At 41.1% G+C, this 15,098-nt stretch overlaps 2 protein-coding genes across 15 annotated transcripts in view; both read left to right on the forward strand.

The window, feature by feature from the left end:
* The first annotated feature begins 247 nt into the window (after positions 1-247).
* Positions 248-3,762, forward strand: LOC117380972 (oligodendrocyte-myelin glycoprotein-like). The gene is made up of 2 exons (XM_033977805.2): positions 248-475; positions 1,463-3,762. The coding sequence occupies exons 1-2, from the start codon at positions 468-470 to the stop codon at positions 2,760-2,762; spliced, it is 1,308 nt and encodes a 435-aa protein (XP_033833696.1). The 5' UTR covers positions 248-467; the 3' UTR covers positions 2,763-3,762.
* A 9,053-nt stretch (positions 3,763-12,815) lies between these two features.
* Positions 12,816-15,098, forward strand: part of msi2b (musashi RNA-binding protein 2b) — a 261,906-nt gene continuing 259,623 nt past the window's right edge. For 4 of the 14 annotated variants that reach the window (XM_033979040.2, XM_033979041.2, XM_033979038.2 and 1 more), the window contains exons 1-4: positions 12,817-13,064; positions 13,387-13,427; positions 13,724-13,805; positions 14,570-14,654. In XM_033979040.2, the coding sequence (XP_033834931.1) occupies positions 13,003-13,064; positions 13,387-13,427; positions 13,724-13,805; positions 14,570-14,654 (270 nt within the window). In that variant the 5' untranslated portion in view covers positions 12,817-13,002. Of the gene's footprint in view, positions 13,065-13,386; positions 13,428-13,723; positions 13,806-14,569; positions 14,655-15,098 lie in introns of all 14 variants that reach the window. The other 10 variants (XM_055226878.1, XM_055226879.1, XM_055226881.1 and 7 more) reach the window with 4 other exon arrangements.

Genomic DNA, 15,098 nt, shown 5'->3' on the forward strand with positions numbered 1-15,098 from the left:
GCCCTATTAGAAACCACTTTAGTCCTAATTGTTCTCTCTTAATCACAATACAAGCAGCTCGGCCAGTCAATGCTAATCAAAGTCCTCCATTATTTAAAATGCAGAGGTCTACCCTTTTGCAGCTCTGTAGCCAAGGGACCCCTCTGTTCCAACCCCCCCTTCCTCTCCCTCTCCCACACCCATCCCATCCCTGCCTGCACTTGCACTGCACAGTCGAGTAAATTCACATCCTGCAGTGTCTCTCATCGCACCAACCCCAAAAACCTCTACATACTACACAGACACTATCATCACTCTGCCACTCGTTCAAAACTGAGCCAAGGAAAGCTGCAAGGACTCCAAAAAGGCTTTACCGGAACTGGGGTCAAAATCTATATAGAAGAAAATCCACCTTCAGCAGCTGGTTTGGCGAGAGAACGGGCCGGCAAGCAAAAAGAGGAGGAGAGAAAAGTGACTGGAATGATAAGATGAGAAGGTGAGTTGGAATTTAAAATGCTTTCTTTATATAGAAGGAAGAAAAAAAACACTTATCCTTGTACCACACCCGCACTCCATTTACGGTAAAAGTACTGCAGTCTCAGCAGTGTGGAGCTCCCGGCTGTGTATGTCTTTGCTCTCTCTGCCTTTAAAGCAGCTGATGCATTAGTTCTCTGTGGAGTCATTAATAAAACCCATCTATTGAGCTACTTCATGTTCCTCTGAGGGCACGGGACTAAGTGCACTGACAACCACTGACGATTGAACACGCAAACTGATGTCAGGCAAAATGACTAGCAGGATTTCTCATTCTCTAAGATGAATGATTTTTGTGACAAGAGGGTTTTTTTGTGTAAAACTTGAATATTATTTTGCTTAAAGGTGCACTACGTAACATTTTTAGTGGAGGGTCTGCTACCTGCTTGCCTCCTTGGAGATGTTATTGCTTCGCCTGGAATGTTCCACAATATTGCATTAAACTTTTTTATTGAATTACAGGTGTTCACTGCTAAAAACATGCATATTTACAGTGAGATGGCTTGCCTGTCCATAGATCAAACCTGGTGACTTCACTTCCTTGTCTCCACAGAAGTATACACAAGCTTAATGAAATACTGTGCTACATCCCAGACAACGCAATAACATCTCCATAGAAACAAGCTGGTGGCAACTCTCCGGCAGAAAATTTATGGTGCACTTTTAATTATGTGAAAAGTCAATTGCAGAAAAGATGTTAATATGTGTCGTCACTTCTGCATTGTTTGGGAAAGTGTGTGCAAACAAGAGACGGGCAAGAAAGTTATTAAAAATCCATTGGTTTCTGTCAGCATTGCCTCTGCAGACCCTCATAGTGAAAGCAAATATTTGTCCCTTATACTCACTATCCGAGCCAGGGTGACTTGTGTTTCCTCAGCGCCATAGAAGCAGATGTCTATCCGTGTATGACAAACTTCAATATCTCTGTGTCTTTCATTCTCTCTTGCAGGAATGTGCTGCTGAAGCGCTCCCCTAATAAGGCCCTCCTGGAATTGCTGCTGCTGTTGTTGCTGGGCTGGCGTGTCCTCGCTGTTTGTCCCTCCATGTGCACTTGCAGTCGTAGTCACCGGGAAGTAGACTGCTCCTGGAGAGGGCTCAGACTATTGCCTGACGGTTTGCAGTACAACCTCCGCACCCTCAACTTGTCCCATAACCGTTTTCATAACTTGGATATCCATCTAACACCATACACACATCTAAGAGTCCTTGATTTGTCTTACAATAGGTTGATTCACCTCCCTGCAGGACTTCCAAGGTCACTCTGGCAGCTCTACGCGTCCTACAATCGTGTTCAACTTTTGGAAAAGAATGACACTGCTTATCAATGGAATCTGCAAGTTCTTGATCTGTCATATAACAAGCTTGAACGTGCAGTCTTCATAAATAACACCTTAATAAATCTGCGTACGCTTAACTTGAGTCACAACCACTTCTGGACTATTCCTACCAATATGCCAGCTCAACTTGATACTATAGATCTATCCAACAATCTGCTCGTAAGGGTCCTACCAGGGTCCTTGGACAGACTACCAAGGTTAACCCACTTTTACCTTCAAGCTAACCGCTTCACCACGATGTCTTTTGGGGTGCTGGACAAGCTCACATCACTTCGAATCATACATTTGGGGAGTAACCCTTGGGCCTGCCACGTACCAAATGAAATTGCCTACATCGCGTATTGGGCGCAGCAAACTTCGGCACGAGTCCTTGGTTGCCCCTGTCATACACAGTCTATCTGCGGCGGAGTGCGTGCTGGAAGAACCGGGGGATGGCACTTCGCATCCTACGATCTACCGCCACTTGCTGCTAGTGCGCAAGGCCACAACTCTATGACCCCTAGAGCCAGCGAGTCTGGAAAGTGGTATCAGCCATATACTACCCAGGACTACATGACCACTCCATACTACCCTATCTACCCTACATTCTCAACTAATAACAAACTAACACTTCAAACTATAGAAGACTTTTTAGACACTGATTCATATCTTCATGTGACAGAAACTTCCCCCATTTCTGATACAAGTGACATCACAGATATGGCTGATGTGACACTTGCTGCAAACACATACTTTACAACAGAGAGCCCGTCCACCCACACGAAGAAAACCACCACACTACGCACCAGAAGTGTCAGGAGGCAGAATCCTGGTGGTGGTATCAGCAAGTCTGGATCAGCATTAGCCATGTGCTCCACTCTCTTGCATAGTCTGGGCCTCCTGTCAATTATTATCCTACAACAGGGACTTTGAAGATCAATAGATGCCTTGAGAAAAATAAGCCGAGAAAAGCACATGATGCATGAAGGTGTTTATTTTTACAACTTAACATGTTTACTTAATTCTTTGCGCACCTCTATCACATGGCATTTATGAAACTTTTGTATTTTTTCCAAAAGGCTGACAGTTTTAGCCTTTTAATGCTATTTAGAGGCCTAGATCCTGTGTTCTTATGTTAAAAAAAACATCTTCTGTCAGTGGGCCTTAACTTAACTGAACAGGCCGGCTAAAATTCAAGCTAATATCATCCAGTTTAAAGCAAAATAAGCGAACAGAATATCTTACTATGTGACAAATCATGCAGCTAAATGTCATTTGATCACCACTAGCCATTTAATGAGGCATGTAGCGCTGTGATACTAGCTAGATTTAGAAGCATGGGGGTTTTGCAAACAGACTTTATTTTTGCACATTTTGCACTTTTGACTAACCAAGAGTGTTATACTTGGGAGGTGTGAGAGGTTTTTGTTAATGACTAACACTTGTCAAAAACACTTGTGGATTAACTTAAAGCACACATTAGCTTTAGTTGGAAATGTGACTGAAGTGGTGCTACATTTTGTTACCTACTTTTGTTATGGTCTAAAAGGTTTATATTCATTCAACTATGGTAGGCCAAAACCTAGCCATACTATGATAAAGTTGCATCACTTTCTTGAACAAACTCTGAGAGTGCTTAGCGTCGCTTATGCATTTAGCTCACATCTCAGACTAAAGTGTCCTTCATGATTCAGCGACGCTGAGAAAATGATCTGCATGGTGATTGAACGTTCCAGGAATGCTAACCCACCGTTATACCGGCACATGGCATTAAAGCACACTCGGCCGGCCTATTTATATGAAAGGTTAAAATATTCACAAGTTGATGTCATTGAGTTTAGCCCACACACTTTTCCTACAGAAGTGGTCTCCTGAGGGTGATAAGAAGAGAGCACCGTGGATAACTACATTTTCTAGCACAATTTCTATGCTAAAGGCTTACATATCTACGCTATAGGCTTACATATCTGGAATTTCTTTACAAGAAATCTATTTCTGTTATTTTAATAAAATTTCAAATCAAACAACTGCTGTTTTTGTGTTTCGTGATAAAGCAATTTACTAAAATTGTAGCTTATTACATAGGAATGAAATTTTGATCCTAAATATGATATTTTTTAATATTTCACTTTTTTGTGAATTGAAAGTAAACATAAATTTAAAGTAAATGAATTGCTCTTTATATACATAAATTGTGATTGAAGTATAAATATGATCCTACTGTGTGTTATCTATATTTGTGATGGCACAGTGCATGTATACAGCTTATACATGCTGATGACTTGACTGCTGCCTCCACGACCGGGCCGAGGAAAATGGATGTGTTGATAGTAGCTAACCTTTCAAATGTCCCATGTCCTGTACCAATGTGACTTTTACATTTGAACAATCTAGAAATATTTAGTGTGAAGCTGTTTATGGCCAGTACAGGAGGCGGAACATCAAATAAAAACAGCACTTTTGAGTGTGACATGATGAAGTGAGATCTCATCCAACAGGTGACCAAGTGATTCAGTGCTGAAGTGTGAGTTGAAGCCACTGTCACCTGCCAACATGAAGAACCACTGTCGACTGAAACTAGGACACAATAAAACCCAAATAGAAACTCATTACTCTTAAAGATTAAGGTTAGAGACTAGCAAAGGTAGCAATCACCACAGGGTTTTGCTAATCACTAACTTTAGATTTATGCCTTTCATGGCCAAACAAAATGTGACATTGTTAGCCACATTTGTCCTTAGTTTGTTTGCTGCACAAAAGCATTGGGGACAAAATGACATTCAGTGTATTTATATCACAGAAAGAGAGATCAGAACGAAAGGGAACTTGGTGGTAAGTGTTCTGGTTATTTTTAACACAATTACCCCCCCCCCCCCCCCCCCCCCCCCCCCCCCACACACACACACACTTTTATAGTTCATTGCTGCATATATACAGCTCTGTCCTAAATACAAATGTATTCATGAGTATTTTGCTGACATATGTCGCGTGACACTATTATTGCACAGTATTGTTTAATGTCAGATATAGTTTTAACACTGACATCAGTGTGTGACTCATTCATCACTTGTTTGTGTGTTGTTAAGTAGGCCTTGTTTCATGTGAGGTTTACTATAATTCTGAAAAAGTTATTTGACTCAACTCAATACAATGCTATGCAAATCTCCCACAGAGAATATACTCTTTTAAAGGAAGTCACATGGTTAGGTTACTTTTACCCAGAATCCTCTCTTGGACAGTTTACAGTACAGTACAGCCTGATCGTATACCTAGTCTATGCACATTTCACATCTGTTTCTGTGAAATCATTTGGATAACATCAATTATTGTGCTCAATTTTAGCATTTCACACAATGCCCTTCTCATCCTAAAATCAGGTTTCTACATTTTGCTTTTGTATCTCTCTTTTTCTTCCTTTTAGTTTCTGAACTTTGAAACATCTACTGTACTCTGAGTGCTGTATAGGTGCCAGCGTGCCCAACCGCAAGCCAATTATTTTCTTTGTGGGAGAAACACAAAGTAATGTCAGATATCTGTTCTGGCTTTCCTAATAACTGACAAGGTGTAGAAGGCTAGCATCATTTACTGCTGCCACGCTTCCACTCTTCAGCCTTGTTTAGAGTCAGCCTGGGTTTTTTACACTCACCCTTAGTGCTGTTCTTTGTACCCTGTGACCTCGCTGTCCTCTCACTGCTATTTTTTCATGCTGTCATTTTCAGAGGCAGGTGTATAGCCACTGACACTCCACTGACATTATAGGCAAAACGCTTTTCAAATCATAAGCTTTTCCGAGTGGTGCAGTTTTAATACATCTTTGTGTGTATATGTACTTGTAAAAAAAAAAAAGTCAATTTTCTCTGCCTGTTTTTGAAGCTAGCTGCTTTCAAGGCTGGCTCTGGACCAAACCATAATAGGTTCTAGGAGGTGCTTTGAAACTGAGCCTCTTTTCCTCAAGACTGTATGCGGAGATAACAGCCTGGCATATTAGCCGATGCCCTTACAGAAACCTCTGTGGAAGTTGGGTGGTCTTTTTTCTCGCTAACACAGCCCAGTAAAGGGCCAGTGAAGTGGACATATGCTTCAATGGGTATAGACCTGCCTTATTTCTTCCAAATCAGCAATGATATATAGAGGACACATGCATGCAAGCACTGTCTTATATGATTACATGTGCTTTAAGTGCCCTCTTGTGGCTGTGGGGCAGAAGTGACTCAAAGGCAAAAGTACATTCAATATATATCATCAATATAGAGGTAGACATTCAAAATTACAAAAACATGTTAATAGCATTCTGTTGTATAGCATTTTGTATACCGCTTTATAACATAATGCTGGAACCATGCCATCCATCTTAATTACACATCTGAGAACAGTACACTCAAGTAAATTTCACAGCTGTAATCTAATATATCCGCTATATAATGCTCCATTCTGATCCATAAGTGCATATGAGAGAGTTTTGAGAACAATCTCCATTGTTTGGAAATGAAACAGTTGGCTGTACTGAAGCACCGGAGGGCTTTTGAAATCAATACAAAAGTTTTACAGGAGTTAAAATGAGGCTTAGTGTAATTTTATCAAGCAAAAGCAATTAGACGGAGGAGACAGCCTCTAAGGCCTGGAACGGAAATGAGAAAAGGTCATGACTTATACTTAGTCTATGTATACGCCTAAAAAGCTATGTAATGTATTTAAATCCAGTGTCAAAAGGGATCTTCAATGGTAAGTCCTAAAAAATGACTAGAACAATTTAGGGGGCTTGAAGCAGACTGGTTAGCACATCTTTTCTTTTCTTGTGGATTCTCGTTGGTTGTTCTGTACCTGCTTCCTCTTCCCAATTGAACATTCATGTAATTGGCAAATAAATTCTTCAAAATATTCTATGGAGATTGAATCGGAGAGTGACTTTTTTCTGTCATCATTCTGTCTTGGTCACTGATAAGAGTAAGAGAAGAAACCTTGAAGAAGAACTATGTAACTTTTCTGTTGGATGTCCTACACAGCTTGTTGCATTGGAGACGTTATTGCTTTGCCAGGAACTTTGCACAGTACCTATAACGTTAAACTTGTCTATCTCCATGGAGACAAGAAGGCGACGCCATCTGGGCAAGTTACAGGTAAGATTTGTGGAGAAGCTACTCTACTTACCACGAGAATGCATGATTTTCAAGGCAATCAGAACACCTGTACTGATATTATACTGTGGAACATTCCAGTCAAAGTAATAACATCTGAATAGAGAGAAGCAGGTGGCGAGCTTTTCTCCTTCAAGATTACATAGGGTAAGAAAATGATAGCGTGCTAGCTGAGTGCTATTACATTACAGGATGTGAACTCAGCCAATATGTAAAAGCTCTTAGAATTCACCAAAACCTGTGTCATCAGAAACAGACCTCATGCTGTGTGGAAGACAAGCACCTTGACAACATACCTGCAGAAACACACGTGCCCTGATACTTTATATTGCACATGTAAAACCCCATACTGCAGAGCCTTTTAAAATGGCTGGACAAAATGGCTCACATTATCAATGGTGACTCAGATTTTGAACCGCCATCCAACCGACGAATGGATGGGCGCTCTATTGCTGCAGATAAAGTTGATCTGATAAAGCTAATCTGCATTGACAGCCCGGGTCTTTGCACTAAGGCTTGATGTCTGTTTGTGCCAAGAGCAATGTTGCCAGTGATCAGCCGAAAAGTGAACGTGTTAAAAAAATAAACAAGCAATATATGGAGTAGCGGCTTGAAGACTGATGAGACTAGCAAAATTCATCCCTGCAGCGGTGGACCGAGAGGTGGGGGGAGTATACCCGGGGATATCTCTAGCTCTCGTCTCAATGGCACAAGACAAGGCAAGGTCAATGTTAAGGTCATAGAAAGCGCTTGGCAAGTGAGAGAATGCATTGTGGCAGCCAGTTAGGGAAAAATGGAGTAAGGAAAGAGGAGACGATTGAAAAAAAAAAAAAAAAAAAAAAGAAAAACAAAGAATGTGCCGGAAGACTAGACGCACCACTTAGCTGGCGTGTCCGGAGAGGCCTGCTTACCATTCGTAGCCTCTGGAAGATGCAATCAAAACAACAACACTGTGAGATCTTAGCAAGCCTGTGTTATCCTCTTTATGTTTTCTATAATGGTATATTTTATAATCGTTTTTGCATATAATTGTAGTCTTTGCTTTTTTCTTCCTTTCAGTTTGTGTTTAAGTGGAGCCTGTATATCTTTCATTGTGGAGTCATGAAAGTGAATAGTTGCCTCTTTCACAATGCGTTACGAGTGTCAGTCTTTTGTCTAAGTGGCAAGTGTAAAGTGTAAACCCAGCCAATAGCCCATAGAAGGTGATGTGTATAGACCTCAGCTACGCACAGTAAATTATCTACTATTTATGACCACATTATGTACGTACAGTTTCTGCAGATTTGTTTCCTACTCTTGAATATCTGGCTGAATTTAATGGGCATAGTAAGCGCCTAATTACATCATTGCTTCGATTTATAAACTACGTAGTAATGTTTTTTTATGGCATATTTTACAAGTACTCCTAAAGTGTAAGCATTATTAGCGATAGATGCTTTTGTAGTTGCACTATTATCTTGATATTAGCATATATAAGTGTTTTATCTAACTAGCTGGATGACCGTTAAGCATTCCAATGACTTTGTTTATGATTAATATGTGGTCTCTAAACTAAAGTGTTGCTACTAAGTGTACATCGACAACTTTCATAGCTATTGTTGAGCTAAGTGAAAGCATGCACACATAAAAAACAGCTTTAGCAATCGCTGGCACATAGGTGAATGTTTCAGAGAGGCAGAGAAGTAAGCCGTCATCCACATGCATTCTACTCTTGTAATCTTGTGGCTGGTTATCAGGTTGACAACAGCTCTATGGGCCTGTCTGTCCTGAGTGCGACAGTAACATCAGCAGAACATTCCAGGGAGCAGCAGGGGCAAGGGCCCATCTCCCAGCCCACTGGAGCAGGTAAATGATGTCGTCATATACTTTTGTCACACCACTTTTGGATCTAGAGGGATCTGGATTCAAACGCTCTTTAACAAGGAGATCAGGGGAAAGGAAAGGTATACGGGGGTTGTCACATAAAAGTAAATGTGGCTGTAACTGGTCTTGAAATTGAACTCACTTACCATATATGAATGTCATCCCTGCTCTACCGGATGAGCCACCAATGCCATCAAATGCCATTATTATCAAATGAGCAAAACTGAACTTCTGCCAAAAAGCGAGTCTTTAAAACTGTAATAGTTTGACTGTTTCAGTGTGAATGGCCTTTCCACCTGTTAATGTTGGTGCTTCGCCTCTGGCTCAGCTTAATTAACTCATCTGCGTTGTTACAGCACCATAATGGAATAGAAACCACTCATCACCAGAACATCTTTATACCCTGACTTCAAACACACTCTCCCTCTCTCACTTATTACCATCAGTCAACAAGCTTTTAACACAGCCACTCTGGGGAAATACACGAGAGAACAAGCATTTTATTTATTAAAATCATCACCATCATCTTTCCCATAATGTTATATTGATGTAAAGGAAAACTGCAAAGGGAAGAAATGAAAGGAGCAGCAGGTGCAGTTTTGGGCCCTGACTAATTCCTGAAATAGGACTGTCAATTATGCATGTTTTGGCCCGGTTCTTTCCCTGCTGTAGTAGACACTATCACAGAGACAGAGCACAAGGGAAGGAGGACACTAGAGGGAGACAATTTGTACATATCTAGAGGCCCCTCAGAGGGATTCAAATTTTTACAGTAATATGGACGTAAGGGAAAAGCGCCACTGATCTATTTCAGAGAGGATTCAGACACCAGATCTCAGGTTATAAGACAAGTCAATGTTTAGTTGGAGAAAAAATAACATTATCTTGAAGAAACTACTCAAAATCTATTATAGTGAATGATCTTTTTGACCTTTACTTAACCAAGAAAGACACAGTAATATTCAAAAGCTCTACAACTAGGGATAAAGGAACTCATACACATGGAATGGACAAGAATCTTGCCCAGAACCTTCTTGTGAGTTGTGAGGGCTGACATGCCATGCAGCCGTTTATGCTGTTGGCTCTTAACACACAATACACCACAAACAGAAGTACTCAACTTTTTGTGCATCTGTTTATTTCCCAGCTACAAATGTTAAAATAAGTTTCATCTACTACTGTAATTGATACTGCTACTACTGCATCAGTTATGGAACTACTACCATAGGTGTTAATGTATTAATAATTTAACAGCATCAACTCATTACTCTGTGTAGCTTTCTCTGGTGGGAGGTCCGCACCAATTGATCAAAAGAGATATTGTTGCTTCGCCTTGAATGTTCCTCATTAAACTTATTTCTTGCATTTAAGAACAGCTATTTTTATTGCCACGAAAACTTGAAAAACATGCATTCTTACTGTGAGCGGGACCTGTGACTTAATCTGGTGGCTTGTCCTGCTTGGTTAAGATCAATGCTGGACTGTGGAACATCTTCAGTGAGACAAGGTGGCAGACTCTTCTCCAGAAAAGTAGTACATAGTGCATAGTTACATTCCACCTCAGGCATTTCAAGAGTTAAAGTCCTGAACGACAGCCCATACCTACAGACTATTGCGGCTCTCGCAGAGATAATATGAAGGAAATTGTGTGTTGAGGAAAAGGGGTTACGTGTGATCCAAGAACAATTTCTCCAAGGTCAAGTGAAGATTGGGAGGCTGTAAAATGATTACTGCAACAGGAAACAGGATGCTTCTTTTGCTTCTCAAAACACCAGCATCTCATAACACACTTCTCTCACTTTCTCTTTCCCCCTTCAGCTCTTTCACACGCTATCAATTTTATTTCTCTTGCTGTTCAATCCCTCCACAAATCCTCCGGTTTTTCCACGCAAAGGCCTCGGTTAGTTACAAGCTCCTTTCTGCATGCACGCGTTTACTTTCTATTGACGGGCTGTTCATCTTTTTGATTCTGACAGTGAATACGTTGCAAAGTTGCATTGATACTGCTTAAATGGCCTTTTGGAAATCTCTCAGCTTCTTTTCATTGTTGTTGTAAGTTTGCACATGCACGCATACAGTATTTGGTAATGTTATTCCTCCTCTTTCTGCAAAGGAAAACGCATCTGTCAGTGAGCCTTAAGTTACCTACAGGGGTAAAGCTTTTTCGACACTTTTATCTAGAAGTGGTGGCTGCACAGATTAGCCAAGAACAGCACTCAATTTAAAAATCTATACGTGTTGCTGTCTTCGTTTGTCTAAAGATAGAAAAACACAGCATATAAGGTTTGTTTTGGGTGCTATTCTGGTTTGCAACCCTTGATCACATATTGTAAAATGTCACACTTGACTTTGCTCTCTCCGTGATATAACACAACAGAATGGAGAGGTTCGTGATAACAATGTTCAAAAGAGGAAAAAAAAAACAGAATAATTTGAATTTACGGCATGGAACGCGAGGTGTTTTTATTTGTGCGTAAACTCGGCTCACTCGTCATGTGTTAAATCCACTGTGATTTCTCCTAGCACACCTTGTGATTGCCTTTAAAGTGTGCCGTTCCTCTGGGCTTCTTCATCAGTTTATAAGCCCCCTGATCTCTATCTCTTTCTTACTTTGGGCAACAGCCGAGATAGATGCGTTTTTCACACTGTAATTTCATACGCACATGCATGACCAGTGCTCGTTCAGAAGGGGGATTTCTCTATTCAAATATGTGCCTTCCTTTAGGGGAATATAACTACTACAGCCTCTGCAATGTGGAGTGTCCCCTAACTAATGACATTGTCTCCGTCGTTACTGTTGGAGCTGTCAAAAGTGTTGTTTTTCGGGCTTTATCTAAGGCATTGTTTCAGAAACATGCTGCCAAAGTAGATAAGAAATTCCCTGTAGTAGTGCCCAGAACACTCACAACTGAATCTCACTTCTAGTTGCAAGAAAATCATACAAATATTTCTGTGTTAGACAAGATCGAAAACTCCAGTTATGCACAAAACGGCATGCTCTTTCAGGTGCATTATAGTTTATCATGTGAGATTTATTCATGCATGATGTTGACACTATAATCTGCTCTTACTGTAATGTTGATCTTTTTCTCACAACATATTCATGGCCCTCTGTGGGGTCACCAGAGGGCACAGGGAGCTTATCTCATAGTATTGTGCACAAGACAGGGCCAGCAGCTCATTACAGGTCAGCTACACAGAGAAAGCTATAATTACTACTGTATGTATGAGGTCTTATACTGTATCGATTCTCAAAGGAAAATTCATCTCATAAACCTTTGAAATGAATATTACGTTTTCAGGTCAGAGATAAACTGAACCTGTTTTATGCACTGGGAGACAGGGCTTGTAATAATCTGTGTTATATTGTATTTTTCTGTCAGTATTGATTTATAATAAAACATAATTTTATTGGCTATATTATTTAAGTTATCTGGATGGATTTTTATAACATCCGATGCCATTAGTCAAGCTTATATTTTATAGTTAAGCTATAACCAACTTAAAAAAGTAACAAACTCTCAAACTTGTGTTTCAAAGTTAATCATTTTGATTGACATTTTGCAAAATATTTCAGCATTCTGCTCAAAGCATCTGTAATTGTTTATTTCCTAAATAACAACACCTGTGAGCAATAGTAATTGAGTTAATTTACGTAATTAACAGCCATCTCAAAGTGCCCCACTTCATGCTGCTGTCTAGGGGACTATATTTTACTGCGGAGGAAAATGAATTAGATAGAACTTATGGAGCAGTCCCTATTAGGTACAATACAGCCGTGTAGGAACTACTATGCAATAAAGTTGTAGTCTATGTAGAATATATAATTTTTCAAATTTGTGAGTGTTTCTAATGGTTAAAGGGGGCAATAAGCCTTGTTCAACTCTAGTGGCTTATTGCTTAATTAAATGACAAATCGGAGGATTGGTTTGCAGATTGTCTGAATTGACGTCAATTGGATTGGTTAGGTGACAGAGGCAGGCTCCGCCCCCTCCGGGCCAAGGTAGCGCGTGCAGCGAGAGGGAGGAGGGAGCAGGGGGCTGAGCTGATCCCACGTGTGACGCTTTCATTCCCGGCTCAGTAATATTCTCATAGCGGGGCTTTGCATATCTCCTGCCGTATCTGTGTGTGTCTGTCACTGTTACTGTAGTCCCAGCCTATAGTTTGGAATAGATATGGAAGGAGACGGGAGTCAAGCCACATCCGGAAGCCTAAACGATTCACAACATGACCCGGGGTAAGAATCTTTCTAAATGTGCGCTTAAGGTACGATTTTGTTCCTGTTACAACATCTTGGAGAGGACTTCGCCTGCCGTGCTGGATGTGTCCCCACAGTACGCACTTGTACCGTGCACGGGTCTGTTTCGCAGCAGTTTGAGAGAGCTCTGCTTCGTAGCGAGAGTAGCCTCCCCCTTTTATGTAGACAGAGCAGAATTACTTAGCGCGAATGTGTTTTCATAGTCTTCCTTTATCCTTTAAGGTCGCTTTTAGAAGTAGTTAGTCGTCAAAATGGCCGAACTGACATCTGGACTCACTTCTGTTGTGTTTTCTCCTTACAGTAAAATGTTTATCGGTGGCCTCAGCTGGCAAACCTCACCAGGTGAGACTGTTATTCTCTTTTACAGCGTGCTACACAGGGTTTCTTGTTGTTCGTGGCTGTGTGGCTGTGTGGCTGCTTGGCCGTGGCTGCTGGCGGTCTGTGTGCGGATGTGCACTAGTGTACTGTATGGGATATCTCACGAGTGTGTGCGCGCCTTGTTATTTTTGATCTCCGTCCATCTGAAGTCCTCTATTCGACCCCTATGCGCATCGCGGACTGTTTTTTCAAATACTGTGACAACAGCGTGCCCATATGTTTCTGTGTCAAATAACCCGACATCTTTTCTCTATCCACAGACAGCCTTAGAGACTATTTTAGTAAATTCGGAGAAATAAGAGAATGTATGGTGATGAGAGACCCCACGACAAAACGCTCAAGGTAAAACCTCTACTTTTCCTTGACAGTGCATGCAGTCATATCGCTTACTTTGTCTTGTATTAATCCCGGCGTGTGCGTAGCTGTGTCCGCGTGTGCCCGTGTGTGCCCGTGCGTGCCCGTGCGTGCGTGTGCCAGTGTGTCCCTGCATGTGTGCGCGCCTGCGTGTGCTTTCACTTGGAGCCAGATAAGCTTAAATGCTCGCTGCTGTAAAGCTGCGGCCCAATGCAATTTGACATTGACTTTGTGACTGCAGCACATTGTTGGTCTAGTGTCGTCTCACATTCTAACGTGCGGAATCATGGCCAGCACTGGCGCGCGCGCTCTCAGTTTCCCAAATCTGCCCCAGGACTGCCATAATCTGGATTAGAAAAGAAATGTATCAAGAAACAATATAAGAGTAATAAGGTCATAGCAGTGTTTTACCTGCTGCTGTGCCGTTTAAAGTGCCAAGTAACATTTCACTGTTTGACTGAACTGCGCGACCTTTATCAAACTCTACTGCAATATTGTCACATAAATTTACTAAACGCAGAACTTCTATTGCTGACATTATTCAAGCTTGTCAAAACTATGTCACATGTTGTGGTGCATTATTACACTGGCATTTACAGACTGTTATAAAGTGCGATTATTACGCTATTAGTCATTAATTCATATTCTACAACTATTTATATAATATGTATTTATTATCATCTGTGTTTTTTTGCCAAATATTAAATTTTCTGATGCGCACTCTAACATTGCTTTTGTTTTGTTTCTTTCAGAGGATTTGGGTTTGTTACGTTTACAGATGCTGCCAGCGTAGATAAAGTCTTAGCTCAACAACACCATGAATTAGACTCAAAGACGGTAAGTCCATTTAACTTTTTATTACTAATATGTTATGTCTACAGCGGACGCTCTGTCATAACACTGTTGCTCTTTTGGTACTAAAGGCGAAGTAGGGAAACACCTCTTGGGTTAAAAGAAGCAGTTTGGATCAAGGTCAGGCGTAACAGCAATGATAGAGCTTTCAACGGTGAGGTTAGCAATAAAACACAAGTGCAGGGTGAATATCCCATGCGTTCACTTTCACTTGTCGGGATGAATGAGGACGACACGCCCCCTTTTTCTGCTGCGGCCACATGTTCTGCGTGCGCATATCTCATGTAACAGCGAAGGGCGTGCTGTCTCAGGACTATCCTGCCGAGCTACTGTCAGATTTGCACTGTAGGCAATATACGACGCACTGGCTCTGTTTAAATGATATTTTTCTAAAAGGCATTCCCAAAGCCAAGCTAGTTTTTTGCTGCT

The sequence above is a fragment of the Periophthalmus magnuspinnatus genome, chromosome 14, assembly GCF_009829125.3.
Source record: "Periophthalmus magnuspinnatus isolate fPerMag1 chromosome 14, fPerMag1.2.pri, whole genome shotgun sequence".
NCBI lineage: Eukaryota > Metazoa > Chordata > Actinopteri > Gobiiformes > Gobiidae > Periophthalmus > Periophthalmus magnuspinnatus.